Source organism: Hevea brasiliensis, chromosome 6, assembly GCF_030052815.1.
Source record: "Hevea brasiliensis isolate MT/VB/25A 57/8 chromosome 6, ASM3005281v1, whole genome shotgun sequence".
Taxonomy (NCBI): Eukaryota; Viridiplantae; Streptophyta; class Magnoliopsida; order Malpighiales; family Euphorbiaceae; genus Hevea; species Hevea brasiliensis.
The window spans coordinates 16,803,135-16,820,401 of NC_079498.1; the positions used below are offsets into that span (position 1 = coordinate 16,803,135).

At 28.7% G+C, this 17,267-nt stretch overlaps 1 protein-coding gene and 1 pseudogene across 1 annotated transcript; one reads left to right on the forward strand and one right to left on the reverse strand.

The window, feature by feature from the left end:
- The first annotated feature begins 6,253 nt into the window (after positions 1 to 6,253).
- Positions 6,254 to 12,933, forward strand: LOC131180772 (L-ascorbate oxidase-like; annotated as a pseudogene).
- A 227-nt stretch (positions 12,934 to 13,160) lies between these two features.
- On the reverse strand, positions 13,161 to 16,426 carry LOC131180771 (uncharacterized). Its single transcript, XM_058148435.1, has 6 exons — positions 16,101 to 16,426; positions 15,914 to 15,994; positions 15,629 to 15,749; positions 14,698 to 14,988; positions 14,027 to 14,092; positions 13,161 to 13,422 (listed from the first exon to the last, which is right to left on the reverse strand). Exons 1-6 carry the CDS (start codon positions 16,289 to 16,291, stop codon positions 13,327 to 13,329), a joined length of 846 nt encoding a protein of 281 aa, XP_058004418.1. The 5' UTR covers positions 16,292 to 16,426; the 3' UTR covers positions 13,161 to 13,326.
- Positions 16,427 to 17,267: the final 841 nt, after the last annotated feature.

The window sequence follows — 17,267 nt, forward strand, 5'->3', positions numbered from 1 at the left end:
ACACTTCTTAAAACTAATTGTCTAAAATTTAAAAATTCATGGATATTTTATTCAACTTTTAAAATAAGTTTGGAATGAGTATATCCAATACGTAACGAGTCATTTAATATTTTTTATTAATAAATAATAAGATTCAGATGACATATCAATTAAAATTTAAAATAATAATAATAATAATAACCATGATAAACACCTTCCTTCTATCTCCTCTCACCCTTCTCTCTCTTCTGAGTTTCTTTCTCTCCTTTCCTATGCAAGTTACACCCATATCTCTTTCTCTCCCTTTTCGTTATAGCTACAACAATATCTATCTCTCATATCCATCAATATTTTCATTGCAACCATGGACCTCAAATAATTGTCAATTAGAGAGATAAACCCCTCATAGCTAATGGACTATCAGCTAATTAGGAAGTAGAGTAAATCAACACTAGTAGCCATCAGTATTCTCTCATTAAATTGGTGCTTGCAAATTTTTCGTTGAAAGGCACTTAAGAGAGCTAAAGAGATTTGTAGAGAAATGGAGAGAGATTTGAGTGTAATAATAATAGGACCTTCTAGAGCTTTGTAGATCATTCTATCTTCGTGTATATAAACTCAAGCTTAAATCAATAGAATTCGCTTGGCTATTTTATCATTACTGCTTTGTATATTATATCAGCTCAGTTTGAGTTGTGAGTTTTAACCACCTATAAGATTGTATAATTAGGCCTGTATTAGGTTAAATATTAACTAATTATTAAGTGACAATCATGTGATCGTATTTGAGGGGAGATTGTTGGATTACATATCTCACATCAAGAAAATAGAAAAAAGTGAATATAAGTGGATGGATTGTAAAATTGGCTTGGCTAATTATTTTTAATGTGTAAAGTAATTCAATTACTTATATTAGCTCAGAATTAAAACGAACTAACACATAATTTGTCCAACACTTTCTCCAAATTTAATAATTTTTGCAAAGGAGAAAGAGAGAGAGATGTAAAGAAGGGGGGACACGGATAGAAAGAAATCTGAGAGAGAGAGAGAGATAAAGAGATGGAGTTATATATAAGAAGTTTATCAGTATATGTAGATGGAGTTATATATAAGATGTTTGTCTCTGTGTGTATGTGTGTATTTTTTAAATTTTAGGTGATGTAATACGTCTCATTATATTAATAAAAAATATCACTGAGACACTTGTTTTATATTTAATTTTAAAATAAGGATAATTTTTTTATGAATTTTAAAATTCTAAATAATTGTATCAAAACTTAAATATTTTGATGAAATGAAAAAATTATGAAACATTTAAATTATTATTATAATGCTGAATACATTATTTCACACCTGAATTTTATCTAAAAAAATTTTGTATCACCCTGAACTTTTATTTATTTATTTTTTTACTTAAAGTTTTGTATTTTAACATTGTTAGTATTTAAAAGATAAAGTAACTAATGGCATTAAAAAAATATTAATTAAGCATTAATATGACAGGAAAAGTTAACATGACACCAATGTTATCACCATGTTAGCAACAACTTATTATTTTTTATACTTAATTTATTTTGGCATCTAAATGTAAAAACACTAAAACTATAAGTCTTAAATTATTAAAAAAAACTCAGACCCCAAAATTAAAATAATAAAAATATGAGCACTTAATTGTACTTTTTCTTTTATTTATAAATAAATTTTTATATTTTGATAAAATTATCTTTAAATACTATAGTTGTTTAATAATATATTTATAACATATAGAGAGAGTGGAAAGTATACTTTAATTATAATATACTCCAATCTCAATTTATTTTGATTATAATTATCTTAATTATAATGTATTTTATCTTTGAAAAAAAAACCTGAAGAAGAAGAAGTCACTAATGTCACTATAACACTATAATAAATTTACACTTTAACGTTATACATTATATACACAGTAATATATAAATACATTATCTAAATACTTAAATTTTTTAATAATATTTTTATATTAATTTACAATACTATTATGCATTATGTTATATATATTATTAACCATGCTATATGCTATATTGATGTCTAAATAAATTATATTGATGTTATTTTAACATTATATATAAAATGATGTTAAAAAAGTTTTATGAAAGCATATATTTGTTGTAGTGATAATATTTCTTAATTATTTATTAATATCAAATTAAAAAACCAATAAATTTTGAATTAATGACACAAATAACTTTTCATAATTATAAAACTAACAATTCAAAGCTTAAGCAGAATTCAATCAATCAAAATACAAGTTAAAAAAAAAAAAATACAACAGTTTAAATAACCCGCAAATATGATATTGAGTTGTTTTGTTTGCGTGGTAGAAGAATTTGATTTTAATTAAAAATTTAAATCGAACTAAACTTAACGATGAAAATTTAAATTTTTTATTTAAATCGATTTGATTTATAATAGATTCATTTTAAATTTTTATGCAATTTGATTTAATTTATTTTTTTAAAAAAACAATAAATTTCAATTAATTTAAAACCGAGCTAATTGTTGACATTCAGAGATGGAAAATATGGGTCACTATAAGAAAAGGGATCTATTCCAACATTTTTTTCAACACAAATTGAAAGTATTGGTAACGTTATTTGAGATGCAATTATTGACAACGTAATAAAAAAAGCGTTGAAAAATTACACTCATTTAATAACACATAATTGTTTATATGTTTTTTTAATGTTTTACTATTTTTAAATTTAATATTTATATTTAAATTAATAATAATAATAATTTTATGTCAAAAAAATTTATCAATGCTAATTAAACGTGTATACATTTCAACTTTTAAGAAAATGATATTATAAAATACACTGATATATTCGAGTGATAGCTAAATATATTTTGAATCTGATTGATTAAGGATTATCCTCTCAACTATAATAATAATAATAATAATAATAAAAAGAATGAGATTATAAAAATAAAAGAAAGAAATAATTAAATAAAAAGAGAAGCATCACAAGTCCAAGGTCAAAATTTGTTGCCTTTATTCACACTTCTTTATATGCCTTCTAAACGCAATTTTTAAGAAAATGAAATTAAAATTCTGCGTTGAGCACAGTGCAGGATTAAATCCCCTCAACTGTAATAACAATTTAAAAAAATGAGATTATAAAATAAAAAAAAAAAAAATAGAAAGAGAAGCATCACAAGTGCAATAAATTGTTTCGAAATTGGAAGAAATGCATGTCTTATTTTGTGTTAATATCTAAGAAAACAAACAATATTATAAATTGTGAGAAGCACTGTTACCCATTCAAAAATTTATATTAAGCCGTTAGGTTTTAAGATCCAAACGTTGTCTATTAAGTTTCATTTTTTTTAGAAATTTTTTAATATAAATTTGTAATTCTAATTAAGATATAAATTATTATTAAAAAAAAATTCTTATACTGTTAATAAAGTGGTGATCCAATCAAAACAACTGTTATTTATTTTCATAATTAACAAATTAAATTTGCCTTAATTTTTTGTGCATTGACCAAGATATCTTCTTATCCTCGTTTTACTGTTGACAGAAAATTATTTCCTCTTAAGCTTAGACATGTAAAATGAGGTCCTCTTTAGACTTTCGACTCCATAAATTGAACACTTAACCAATTCATGGGATGTAGTGCATATTCACTGCTATATTAAACCTACTTAGATAAATCTACCTTAATTTTAATGAAATTAAACATGACAAATCAACATAAAAGAAATATTCATCACAACAACACTAATAATTATAATAATATATTTGAACCACTTGTACTAAAAAAGTGTATAAATTAAAAAAACTTCAGCGCTTGAACATTATAATTCTTTAATAATAATTTGTAAAAAAACTAATACAAATTAAATATAACAATATTAGAGTCATCTTCAATACTGAGATTTTGAATTTGAATTCAAATCGAAATCAATTGTATGAAAAAAAAAATCATACACAAACAAAACAGGAGTTTTCTTGTTGTATAGTTCATATCCTAAGAACCATCAAACAACAATTAAAGAGAAAATTTTCATGAATATGAACATTTGTCATTCTTGACCAAATATGAACACAATGAAAAATTGGCAACAACTTTCCCATTTTAAAGGGCAAGAAATCTCTGTCTTCCATATTATAGAAAAGAGATGACTACAGGAAATAGTAATAATAATAAAATAATAAAAGGCATATAGTGATTAATTCAATCTTTATTTAATTGTTGCTTTGAAAATATGCATGATGAGTGATTTTATAATCTTAATTTAATTGGAAAAGAGTTTTAAATTTGTATTTTGACAATAATATAAAGAGATTAAATAGATTATTGCTATGTAATTTGAATATATTCCATTGATGTTTTAAGGAATAAATTTCTGTCAATAAAGCTTGTGTAATTATGAGTGTAGCTGTAAAGAGAATTATTGATGACAAGATTTATTCATATTCTTATGGCTTTCTTTTTTGCAAATATATATATATATATATATATATATATATATATATATATATATATATATATATATATATATATATGTTCGAATGACACGTTTTTGTTTAGAAAAGTGCTAATTGGCTTGCTTCATCGTGAAGATATTATGTATTGAATGAATCATCTTTTCTTGCTGTTCATCACTATTTTTCTTTGTTGCCCCACTCTGCTTTTTTTATAGTAAAAACTTATTAAGACTTAATTAATTAATTACATAATTCTGAAATATTCTTAATTATTAAAATTTTAAAATTAGTTGTTAATTATATATTTAAGATTTTTTTAATATTATTTTAGATCAATTTAGCAATTAATTATATTTTAATTACTAATAGTAAATAATTTAACAATCAATTTGTGAATCAATTATTAAAATTTTATAAATAATTATTTTATTAAAAAAATTAAAATCACAAATTTATTATAAAATCGATCGTAAATAATAATGTCAATTATAAATTTACTTATTTTTTGTCGTGTATATTTGATATGGAGGATAAACTTGTTTATTTTTCTTTCCTTTTCTCTTCAATAAAAATACATTTATATTTTTTTAAGATTTATGTTATTTTGCAGTTGTGTATTGATTTATTCTCAAAACATGAAGCATAGTATTACAATATTACTTAAATATTAATTGATAAGTCTTGAGGTGATAAATGAATAAATTAAGTGAGTTTAAATTCAAATATTTCAACTATTCAAATAATGTCACAAGTTGTTTAAATTATCTATCAAATTACAGTTTAGCTAGAATTTTAATTTAAGTTCGGATTGATTGATTTATAAATTTTATGTTATTTTGAGTTAAAATTTTATTATTATTATTATTATTATTAAATGCATGCATTATATTTAGAGAGGAGAAGGTGGAATTTTTTTAGACTGAGCACTATTTTTGCGTCTAAATTTTATTAAAAAAATTCCATAACACCATAACACTTTGAATTTTTTTTTTATACCTCAACTTCTATGAAGTAAAATTAAGATATTTTTAAGACCCAAATTAAAGAAAGTAAACTCCAATCGCACTCATATGACATTTGCTTACTAGATTTCGAATTTCACTTTTACAAGAAATAAAGTGTATCATGAGATTTCAATATGAATTGAGGACTATTATAAGACATTTTAAAAATTTAGAATGTCATCAAATTTTTTATAAAATATAGAGATAAACTTATATATTCGGCCTTTCTAGTAGTTAAGGTGACAACTACTTCCAAAAGCAGTAAATCATCCTCTTTTGATTAATTAATTTGATTTCACCAACTCCATAATTTCTTGTCATCTTATAAGTGGAATGGCTTGTCTTGCCCACATTTTCACACTATTACGCCCTGTATATATATATATATATATATATATATATATATATATATATATTGGAATTCAAATAAAAGGTGATGTTACCATCCATTCATAATATTAATCAATATAAGTTTAGTATAATCCTCCATTTTTTCATTCTTTATAATCAAAATAAATAACATAAAGGAAAAAAAATGGATGTAGATATTACAACAAAAATTTATTGGGATAATGAGTGAGAGTAAAAAAAAAAAAATCTCACTAAAAAGATGCAAGCTAAAATAATAAGGCAAAATTATAAATTAAAAAAAAAATGCTTAATAAACTTTATATTAATAAACTTTATAAATTAAAATAAGCTAGGTCATGACAAGACAAAAAACACTACCTTCCATTTGAGTGCGTGTCAATTTACTCTCTCTATATATATGCGCATATTGTATCAACCAATAGGCAAAAGCAGTAGTGCTCTTCTCCTATACATATTCTCCATTGACCAAATAATTTCTTCTCTTCTTCTGCTGCAGCTTCACTCTTTCCAAGCCAAACATACTTAATGGGTAGCTTGGGAAGTTTCAGGAGTTGTTCTGGTCTCTTTTTGGTTTACATTGTTTTGATATCGTCTTTGATCCAAGCATCTGTAGTTGCTGCAGCTATTAAAGGGCATTTCTACAAATGGGAAGTGGAGTACATGTTCTGGTCTCCTGACGGTAAGGAAAATGTGGTGATGGGTATCAACGGTCGGTTTCCAGGGCCGACGATCAGAGCAAGAGCCGGAGATACCATTCATATTGAGCTACTAAACAAGCTCCACACTGAAGGTGTTGTCATTCACTGGCATGGAATCAGACAGGTTATTCATTTTACCCTTTCTTTTTATTTTATTTTAGGAAAAAAATATTTTGTTTTTGGTCCTTTTATTTTAAAAAAATATTATTTTATTTATTTAATTTTATCAGAATATAAAACAAATAATTTTTCAATAAAAATCAAGCCTAATAATACTTAAAAAAACCAAACACATGAAAGTCTGCTTTAGTCTGATTGATATTTTTAGCATCTTTGCATGTGAGTTCATGTACTAGCTAGCTGTTTTCCTTTACATTATATTAAAATTTTTATTTTATTTTATTTTATTTTATGGTTTAGTAACTTTTTTTTTTCTTTAACAGCTGGGGACGCCTTGGGCTGATGGAACTGCTGCCATTACACAGTGTGTTATTAACCCTAGTGAAACCTTTTCTTACAGGTTCACTGTTGACAGGGTAAAAATCTCTCTCTCCTTATTATAATAAATTAAAAATCTATCTCAATAAAAAAATAAATTAAAGCTTAATTTCACCCCTTATTTATATCAAGAAATTAAAAAATTTAATCTCAAAATTAAAAAATAAATTTCTTAATTTTTGATTTAAATAAAAAAAATCAAGAAATTTAGCTCATAAATTTTAAGTTTTTGATTAAATTGATCTTAAATTAAAATTTTTGAGTTAAATTGGACGAAAAGTAAAAAATGAATTAAATTGAACTTTCTCAATAAGTATAGAGGCTAAATTAAATATTTTACCATAAAAAAATTATTGGTTGTGGTCCACTTTCATTGTTAATCTGTGTGTTTTATCTCTAAAAAAAAAAAATATTGGCTGTGACTTCTCTATGGGTTTAATTAATAGATTAGACTCTAAAATATATCCTCATTGCCTGGAAATAAGGAACTTTTGTTATTTTTATAGATCCTACTACAATATATTAATTTTTTTTAATTTTAATAAAAAAAATTTAATTACATTATATTATATTATCTTCTAGCAAACATAACCTTAATAAAATCATAGCTTATTCAATTGCATAAACTTGTATATTGATAATGATTTCCCCTCATTTGCTTGTTTAGTTTTTTTTTTTTTTTTAAATAATTATTTAATGCATTTAACACTAGAAAATATATATATTAGGAGGTATAATAAAATTATATAGTGCAGGCGGGAACATACTTCTACCATGGACACTATGGAATGCAAAGATCAGCAGGGCTATATGGGACTCTGATAGTTGATGTGGCAGAAGGAGAGAAAGAACCATTTCACTATGATGGTGAATTTGACCTATTATTGAGTGATTGGTGGCACCAAAGTGTTCATCATCAAGAAGTTGGCCTCTCCTCTATTCCATTTCGTTGGATTGGCGAGCCCCAGGTAATTAATTAATTAATTATTAATATATCTAATTATTTTAATTCAATTCCCTCATATGCATTTGCTAAAAATAATTTTTTTTAATTAATAAAATTATTAGTTTAATGGTGAAAGTACATATGCACATGCAAGCCCACGCATATTGAATTAAAATTCTTTTAATATATATATATATATATATATATATATATATATATATATATATATATATATATATATATATATATATCTAAAGAATATTATCATATGGGTAAACTTTTGTACATTTTTTTCTCAATTGTCGATAGATGAATAATCCAACAAGCTAGAATAACTCTTTATGTTATATCTAGATGTCGGCAATGATATTATTCTAAAATTTTAAATCGATTTAATTAAAATTAGAATTAAATTAATTGAAATTGGTTTTCAAGTAAACTAAAATTAATTGGTTGAATTTTGAGTTAAAATTGATTTTTATATAATTTTAAAGATTTTTTTAAAATATTAAAACTGAAATCAGACACGCTATGATTTTAATTTCAATTCCCATAAATTAACTGAAATTATCAATTTTGATTCAATTCAGCTCATTGGCCAATCATCCCTGTCTATGAATATGATTGGTATGATATTTATAAATGAACCCCTATCTCTAATTTTATGAAAAAAAAAATTATTTTTTTCCCTATGTAAACAAGAAAAAAAATATATTTTTCCAAAATTACACATATACCCTACCAATAATTGAACCTTAACCTTACCTAAATTACTTTAATCTAGTTTTGATATTTTGAACAGCTAGTAGTTGATGCATCATTGTCCTCCACTCTTTTATTTACTTGTTCTGGTTAAGATTTCTTTTTCCTTATAACTTGGAGCTGATGATGAAGTGTGTGCTTTATATTCAGACCTTGCTCATCAATGGCAGAGGGCAATATGATTGTTCTCTAGCAGCAAAATATAACAAAAACCTTATCAATGAGTGCAACATAAAGGGAGGTGAGCAATTTGCACCCTACATCCTCCATGTGCAGCCGAACAAGTCCTACATAATATGAATAGCTAGTTCCTCTGCACTAGCTTCTCTCAAATTGGTGGTTGGGGTTTTTATATTATTAAAGTATATTTCATTCTGAAATATTCTTATTCTATTATAAATTTAAAATATAAAATATATGATAAAATTTATATATTTATATCTTAAATTTATGAAATACCAGATATAGATAAATTTTTTCCATATCATATTTAATTTTTATGCTGATTTAGCTATAGCTAGTATGCTGATTTCCATTTAATTCTGGTAAATTTTTCATTAATAAAATATATTTTTATATTTATATAATATTTATATAAAAACAAATAATATTTCGGTTGATTAGATTATTTTATTTTCTAAATCAAACTTTAAAATATCAATTGGTTTTGATTTAAGTTTTCGATTCAAACAAACAATGATATAATCTTTCATAATGCATATACTTAAAAAAATAATAATAAATTATGCTGAAGTTAACAAGATTCTGATTTTCCATCGCACACATAAATATTAGGTTAACTAGTCATTTGTCACCTCTTAGATAATGCTAAAAAATCTTGGAACATTGTATGGCGTTTAAAATGCATATGCGTACCCTTCAAGAAATTTATTATAGTTCTTTCTAGGAAAGTTCACCACTTGTGAAGGGTAGCGTGAAGTAGTGATCGTAGGGTTGAAAGATGTTCAACTTTTTAGCAAAGTGATGGGCAAAGAAAAATATAAAGCCTAGCTTCATCTGGATAAAGGGAGTTAAGTTTGAGTCTATCACTCTCGAGTTAATAAGTTCAATTTTTCAATTAAAAAAATTTAAGGTAAAAATAGCAAAAAAAGTAAGATATTACAATGATTTTCGTCCTCTAGTAACAAATGGGTGTCACTATATTGAAACTATTAAGGATATCAAAGTACTATAGGTCTATCTAATAATTTATCATATGTCAAGCAAAAGATGCTTGCTCACTCCTCTATCCTCTCTCTCATCTCTTATGATTAAGGATTTTTCAAAATTTTCATGGTTGTGGCCCTCATGTGTTTTAGGAATCTCATGACCTTCAAAAAAATTATTTTATAACTTGTCATAAATCATTCTCAAACAATAACGATGCCTTCCTTTTCCCCCTTCTCCGTATCTCTTTGTCTCTCTTCAATGGTTTTCTTTCATTTTCATGGCTGTTATGGCCCTCCTCCATCACCTCCTAAATTTTGCTTACCCTATCATTATATCAACTTGACATAAATACGTTACTCTGATATTAGAGGATAGCTCTGGTTTCAAAGTAAAATTGCTTCATTCATATAGTGTAATGATAAAATTACTTCATTTGTAACTTGAAAATTATGAATTTAAGTCATGAAAATAGTCTCTTTATAAATATGAATAAGGCTGCATATATTAACACCCTCTAAAACTCTTTAAGTGTGAAATATTTCGTGTATAATCTTTTTTATTCTTGGAATTTTTCTTTTGAATAAAACAAATTGTCTCCCTTCACGTCATATTAGTTTTGTGTTTTGGGTTGCCATCAAAGTGGGGGTGAAAGGATAAAGAACATAGGGATGGGTTGTCAAAGAACATGGTGGGGAATGGTAGGAAAGGAATATGAGCACGTTGAAAAACGATGGTGGATGAAGAAAGATACTGGGAACAAGAGTCAAGAGCAAAAGTGAGAGAGAGAATATATAATATTACTTTGCAGGATTGATCTGTCAAGAAAGCACAAAAATTTTGTGGTGTTCTAAGAAATAACGTGCTACTGCTAATGCTACTTTTCCAATCTCCAAGGGCTGTTTGGTCCAATGTGGACCACGTGTCCATAATTAGTTTACTAATTGAAATTAAAAAAAGTAATTTACAAATCGACTCCCACTTATCCGAGCAAATGGGGAATTAAACGTGTCTTGAGAGTAGAAAATGGCCGGAAATGGCGCAGGAGGAATTTACCATCCATGCCACTTATTGGTGACTTTAATATGATTGTCTTTGTTTTCATAATGAGAGTACAATTAATATAGAGTCAAATGTTCATGGTACACTATTATATAATTTTTTTATAATAATATTTATAATTTTATATATTATATTTTAAATAAATACAATTTAAATATTTTATAGAATTATTAAATTTGTAAAATATAAAATATTAATAAAAAAAATTATATAAAATATTAATTAAAATATATAAAATTAAATATAATTGAATAATTTTTAAATAATAATCAATTTGATATATATATATATATTAAATAATTAAAATAAATTTTAATTAAATTTTAATTAAATTTTAAAGAATTCAGATTCAAGTAAGATGTTTTTCGTTTTAATCTATTCATCGTCATTCTATTATCAACTTGATAAGAAAATAGGAATATAATAATAAAACAAGAAAAAGAAAACAAAAATGATTTAAATGGTGGGTGGCCACTAAGTCCCCTGCAGTGAATGGGACCCACCAGAGTAGTGGGTAGAGCAAATTGGCCATATTCCATTGGAGGTTCCTGAAAAATCAAAATCTTTTAAGATTCTGAGAAGGTAATTAACTTGGGAGTATGTCGACTTATAATCTACACTGATATATGAACACAACTGCTCATACCTAATAGCATTAGAGTTAAAGTCTCGCACAATTTAATTGCCTGTAAAATTATTTGCATGACAACAACATATGATCTCATGATCATAATTTTGTTGACCACTTCTTTGTTCTTTCACTGTCATGAGAAGGGATGGCACAGGCACAGCTTTGCCAAAAGCTGAATACATTAATTATTTCAATGAAAAATTTAATAATATTTTATAATTTTATTTTAATTTATCAATTACTTTAATTCTTATTTTATTTTAAATTGTTTTTGTTTACAGGGACACAAGATGCTGGTGGTTGAAGCTGATGGAAATTATGTTCAACCATTTCTGACCAACAGTTTGGACATTTATTCTGGTGAGAGCTACTCAGTCCTAATAACCACAAATCAAAAACCCAACAACTACTGGATTTCTGCAGGAGTAATAGGAAGGGAACCTCATACCCCTCAAGCCCTAACCTTATTAAACTATCTGCCAAATTCTGTTTCAAAATTGCCTAAGTTTCCTCCTCCTGTAACTCCCCCATGGAACGACACTGCTCGAAGCAAGGCGTTCACTAAAAAAGTTTTAGCTCACATGAATACTCCGAAGCCTCCGAAGAATTACGACCGTCGGATCATCCTTCTAAACACCCAAAATAAATACAATGGCTTCACTAAGTGGGCAATCAACAATGTTTCCCTCTCATTACCCGCAACTCCTTATTTAGGCTCCTTGAAATATGGTCTTCAAGGTGCATTTGATCAAGCAAACCCACCCGAGAACTACCCTGAAAAATATGATGTGATGAAACCACCAGTTAACCCTAACACTACTGTTGGAAGTGGGATTTACAAGTTTGGTTACAAGAACACAGTGGATGTGATTCTTCAAAATGCTAATGCATTAAAAACAGGCGTTAGTGAAGTCCATCCATGGCACTTGCATGGTCACGACTTTTGGGTTTTAGGATATGGAGAAGGGAAGTTTACAAATAATGATGAGAGCAAATTCAACTTGAAGAATCCACCTTATAAGAATACAGCAGTGATTTTCCTTATGGGTGGACTGCACTGAGATTTGTGGCAGATAATCCAGGGCTTGGGCCTTCCACTGCCACATTGAGCCACATTTGCATATGGGTATGGGTGTGGTTCTTGCTGAGGAGTTGAACGTCTTGGTGATATTCCTCATGAGGCTCTTGCTTGTGGTTTGACTGGGACGAGGCTCATGGATACCAACAAGCACTAAGCCTAAATATTAACTTATAGTTTAGGCCTAAAAAATTGTCTACATTTTTATTCAGTGCAAACGGATGTATGCCACTTGCTATCTATATATGAGTATTCTTAAATAGATACACTGTTGCTTTCTCTCCTTTTACTTTTCCTTGTACTCAGGGGCATCAGCGCTTCATAATCCAATATTTTTCTTGATCCAAGTAACCAATAAGTTCTATCCATACCCTTTTCCAGCTGATGCATGGAGGGAAATTTAAGGAAGTTGTCAAGTTCCTAAAGTAAATGCCTCAATATACTCCTTAGGAGGAACTGGGGAAGATAGAAGAAAACAGAGAACAATGCTAAAGAAAACCGTATTTTCCACTTCTAATTTAATCTGAAAATAAAATCTCATTTTACACATCAGCAGTCACAGTTAAGCTTTATATTGCATCAAATTAACTAATCTAATGAATGTTTACTTCATTGCAAACCCAACTTTGAAGCACCCCTAATTTGCCCGAGTAGTCTATTGGCTGTCCATCTCTGTGAGATTTTTGCTTTTACGTGATCTCTTTCTTTTCCTGCTCCTACTTCTCGTAGCATTGTTGCCAGCATTACTTTCCTGTGCAGAAGCACCCAAATTTTAGCAACAATGAGTACCATTTCAACTCAATACATCTTGTGGTATCGATCCAAGATTTATTAGAATGCGAAATCCAGCTTTTCTGAGATCACGTCACATAACCATGTGAATGCATTAAAGCGCATCAGATCTAATGACACTTTCAGGATCTATCTTGATTTTAGCTGGTAACTTTCTATGTCCTTTTGAAGCCCAATTTATTATTCCCAAATAATTTTCTGATGCATCACAACCCAGTACATAGACAATCACCAAATTCATCCTATACTGTTGAAACAAAATTCCACTCTCTAACAGGACCAGAAATATTTATTAGCAAATTTCGGTACTCATGCAACATTTTGTTTTTTCAAATTGATCAATATAACCAACTTCACTCCTTTCTAGCACACTGAAGTATAACTTCATAGATAATCAAATTAAATTCTTACAACAAAGATGATTTTGTATTGGATTTTAAAGCGATCAAAACTGAGATGTGATCCAATAATGCTATAATTCAACACAGAATAATGCCCACCACTATTCAACATATAAATCCAACAAAAAGTGTAAGAACTTGTAAAATCAAAGTTATACACACCTTGTCTGATGAAGGCTTAGGGTTTACATCCTTCTTTTTCTTCTTGCATGAAAGTGGATTTGGTGCCTGAAAATTTTAGAATACATAACCATATGAGAATGGAGAACCTTTTGAAAGTAGATAGCCAAGGAATAGCATGCAACCATGTATATTGTGATAATCTTAATTCACTGATACTACATAACTGAATTCAACTAACTATAACACTGCTTCAGTGCCTAAATATATCAATATTGCCAACATCAGCCACTTCTGTATGTTATTCATCACAAAAAGGAATAGGGTAAATGAAATATTTATAGAAAACATCAAGTAGGAAAGGACTATAATTTTACATGTAGCATAAGCAATATACACATTCGACAATGTTAGATGTACAGTCATTCTTTGTAGTAACATTCTGAATTACATGTTCTCTTCATCATTAACTTCTTATAAATTTTAAGCAAACTGCTTGAGAAACCCCTTTCTGCATTCAAGCAAGATGGATAAATAATTCTATAAGTTGTAACTATCATAGAAAATGAAAATGTAATTTACTTATTGCTGACCTTAAAATTTTCTTTTTTCACCTAGACTCAACTATACCAACAAAACATCAGACTAAACAATCTTGAAGCAGGCACTGAAGATTTCATAACTGTATATGGGAAAATGAGAAAGGATTATACCTTCGCTTTCTTTCTTTTAAATTGAGGTCTATCCTTACCATCCATTCTCCTTCTTGCACTGTCCTTTTTAACAGGCTGCATTTCTCCTGGACCTTTATTTTCATCAGAAGAATGTCCAGATTCCTCATTTGTTGATGTGCTCTTGGTCCTATTTTTCAACATTTTATATTCTAACTCAGTTGCATGTAAGCGTTGTTCTTCAGAAGTTTTGACAAACTCATGTTGAAATGCAGATGGCGGCTCAAGGAAGAGAGCATTTCTTAGACCAAATATGAGAGGGACACCTGGTACCTGCAGAATGGCTAAACTTTCAGAAATGATTTTGTGTCCTAAGGGTTATTTCAAGTCAGATAAGGCTATTTTCAAAATTCAATAAGACTACAACTACATCCTTAAAGGCTTAAACTTGTCCATAACAAAGTTCTTCTATCCTGGGTGCAGATCACAGGGATCCATTGCAATGCAGTTGTGGATCATGGCAAGATGAGTAAAAGCAGCTATTATTAGATATAAATATGCCGATTAATTCACAAGATCGCTAGAAAAGTGTTGTTAATCAACCTCATACAAGATGATTAAGGCCAAAAGGCCAAAAATATAGGTTAATACATGATGTCGTATAATGTTCTGCATATCCAACTTCATCTAAACTGGAGTGATAAATCATGACAAGTTAACTATTTTTGGCCTGGCCAGCTCCCAAAAGTGAGCCATGAAAATAGATGGAGAAACTAATTCTGTTAGTGTTAAAATCTAACAAAATCGAAACATATTTGTAGACATTCCGCAACTATTGTAAATGAGAATCTCATCATAGAAAGCACTTCCAATACCATAATGGAAAAAGAATTTATAAACCTGTGAAAAGGTATAAAAATTGGCGGAAAAGAGTAAAATATATGGCACCCAACAGAAGATGAAATGGACTAACCTCCCTAAACTTCTTCCTCAAACCAAAGTCCTGGGTAGCAACAAAAAAATGCTCAGGGTTATTCTCTCCAATAATCTCCGCAATGCAAGCTTCCGCACTCTTTTTATCCTCATGATCACATCTGATATTAGAGTTAATACAGTAGCCAACAAGGGAAAGTGGAATCACTACCCACAGAATATATGTAAAACCACAGATAAAATCTTTTATGTGTGTGTGTGAGAGAGAGAGAGAGAGAGAGAGAGACAGAAAGAGAGATAGAGGGCGAGAGAGGGAGAGGCTTACCTTGCAATCATGAGTTTGTGAGCTGCCTGAAGAGATTCAGAATAGGCACTACCAAGTCTTTTGAGCTCCTCAAGAACACATCTATAAAACCCAAAGAAGAGAAATACATAAAACTCCAGATTGAATTAAAAAATATGACATGAATTCCAAAGAAATAGCAGCGAGCAGAAAAACGAAGCAAGAAGACCTTGTTGTGAAGAGCTTGACGGAGCCACCAAGGATGTTAGACAGAGCTTTATCGGCGGGTGCAACGCGATTTACTATAAGGTTATGCACAAATGTCCCGTCGCAGAGAACCTTGAAGGGTTGCCTGAACCCAAAACACGATGTGTAGAACCTCACCGCCCTGCGGTGGCGTTTCTGCTTCTTGACTCTCATTTTTTAAATCCGAGAAAAAACAGATTATAGTAACCAAGAAATCTCCTTTGCGAGTGAAACAGGGGTTTTGGCGAACTTCCCTGGCAGCTGCTTCTTCCGCTGCTGCTGCTGGGGTTCTAATTCTAAGGGTTTTGGGTCCATTCCTTTCGTCACCATGGTTGCAGAAGATCACATTGGGCCAACCCATTACTGGGTTTGGTGCTTTGGGCCTCACAGTTGATTACAGAAAACAAAAACAAGCCTTAGTTTTTGAAGGCTTCTAAGAAGTTTGAGGTTTAATCTATGCTCCAAAGATAGCTATTCAAGCTAAGATATATTTGCACTCCGTTGGCAATTAAAGAAAATATGATTGTCTAAATAACAAAATGGATTTTAATGATCCAAATAAGCACTCAAATGATTTATTGATTGAAAAAGAGTACAAACACTATATATAAATAAAAAACATTATGCTTACACACCACAGTAGCTTTTCTTCTTAACTTGCTAGAGCTAAGCACTCCAATTTTTTTATTGTACAAATGTTGGGACGAGATCCAATCATATAGCAAACTGATGACTATGGTTGAGCACTCATGGATTTTAATCAAAAAACCAAATCAAACCAATTTAATTCAATTTTTTTTATTAATCAATTCAATTTTGGTTTACTTTTTTAAAAAATTAAGATTTTTTAGTGCGATTTAATTAATTCAATAAAAAAAGAATTGATCGAGCCGAACTGATTTTCTTTCTTATAAATGCTATACCATTTTCATCCCCATATAAATAGCAAAACCTGCTGATTATTAAAAGCCCTCAACCCTCTCCAGCAGAAAAAAGAACGCCCACAACATAGCCTACATCGAAATCCTTCCTCAATTCCTCTCTTCTTCCTCATCTTTTTTCTTCGTCGTCTCCTTAGTTCTCACGGCTTAAAGACCCAGAGACACATATGCATAGGCAAGCAACCTTCTACTTCCATCAGAATTAGGAA

Coding starts and splice junctions, on each gene's coding strand:
- LOC131180771 (XM_058148435.1), bottom strand. CDS start 16,291: ATGAGAGTCAAGAAGCAGAAACGCCACCGCAGGGCGGTGAGGTTCTAC. Junction 15,995..16,100: donor GTCAAGCTCTTCACAACAAG/GTCTTCTTGCTT, acceptor TGGGTTTTATAG/ATGTGTTCTTGAGGAGCTCA. Junction 15,750..15,913: donor CACAAACTCATGATTGCAAG/GTAAGCCTCTCC, acceptor CTCTAATATCAG/ATGTGATCATGAGGATAAAA.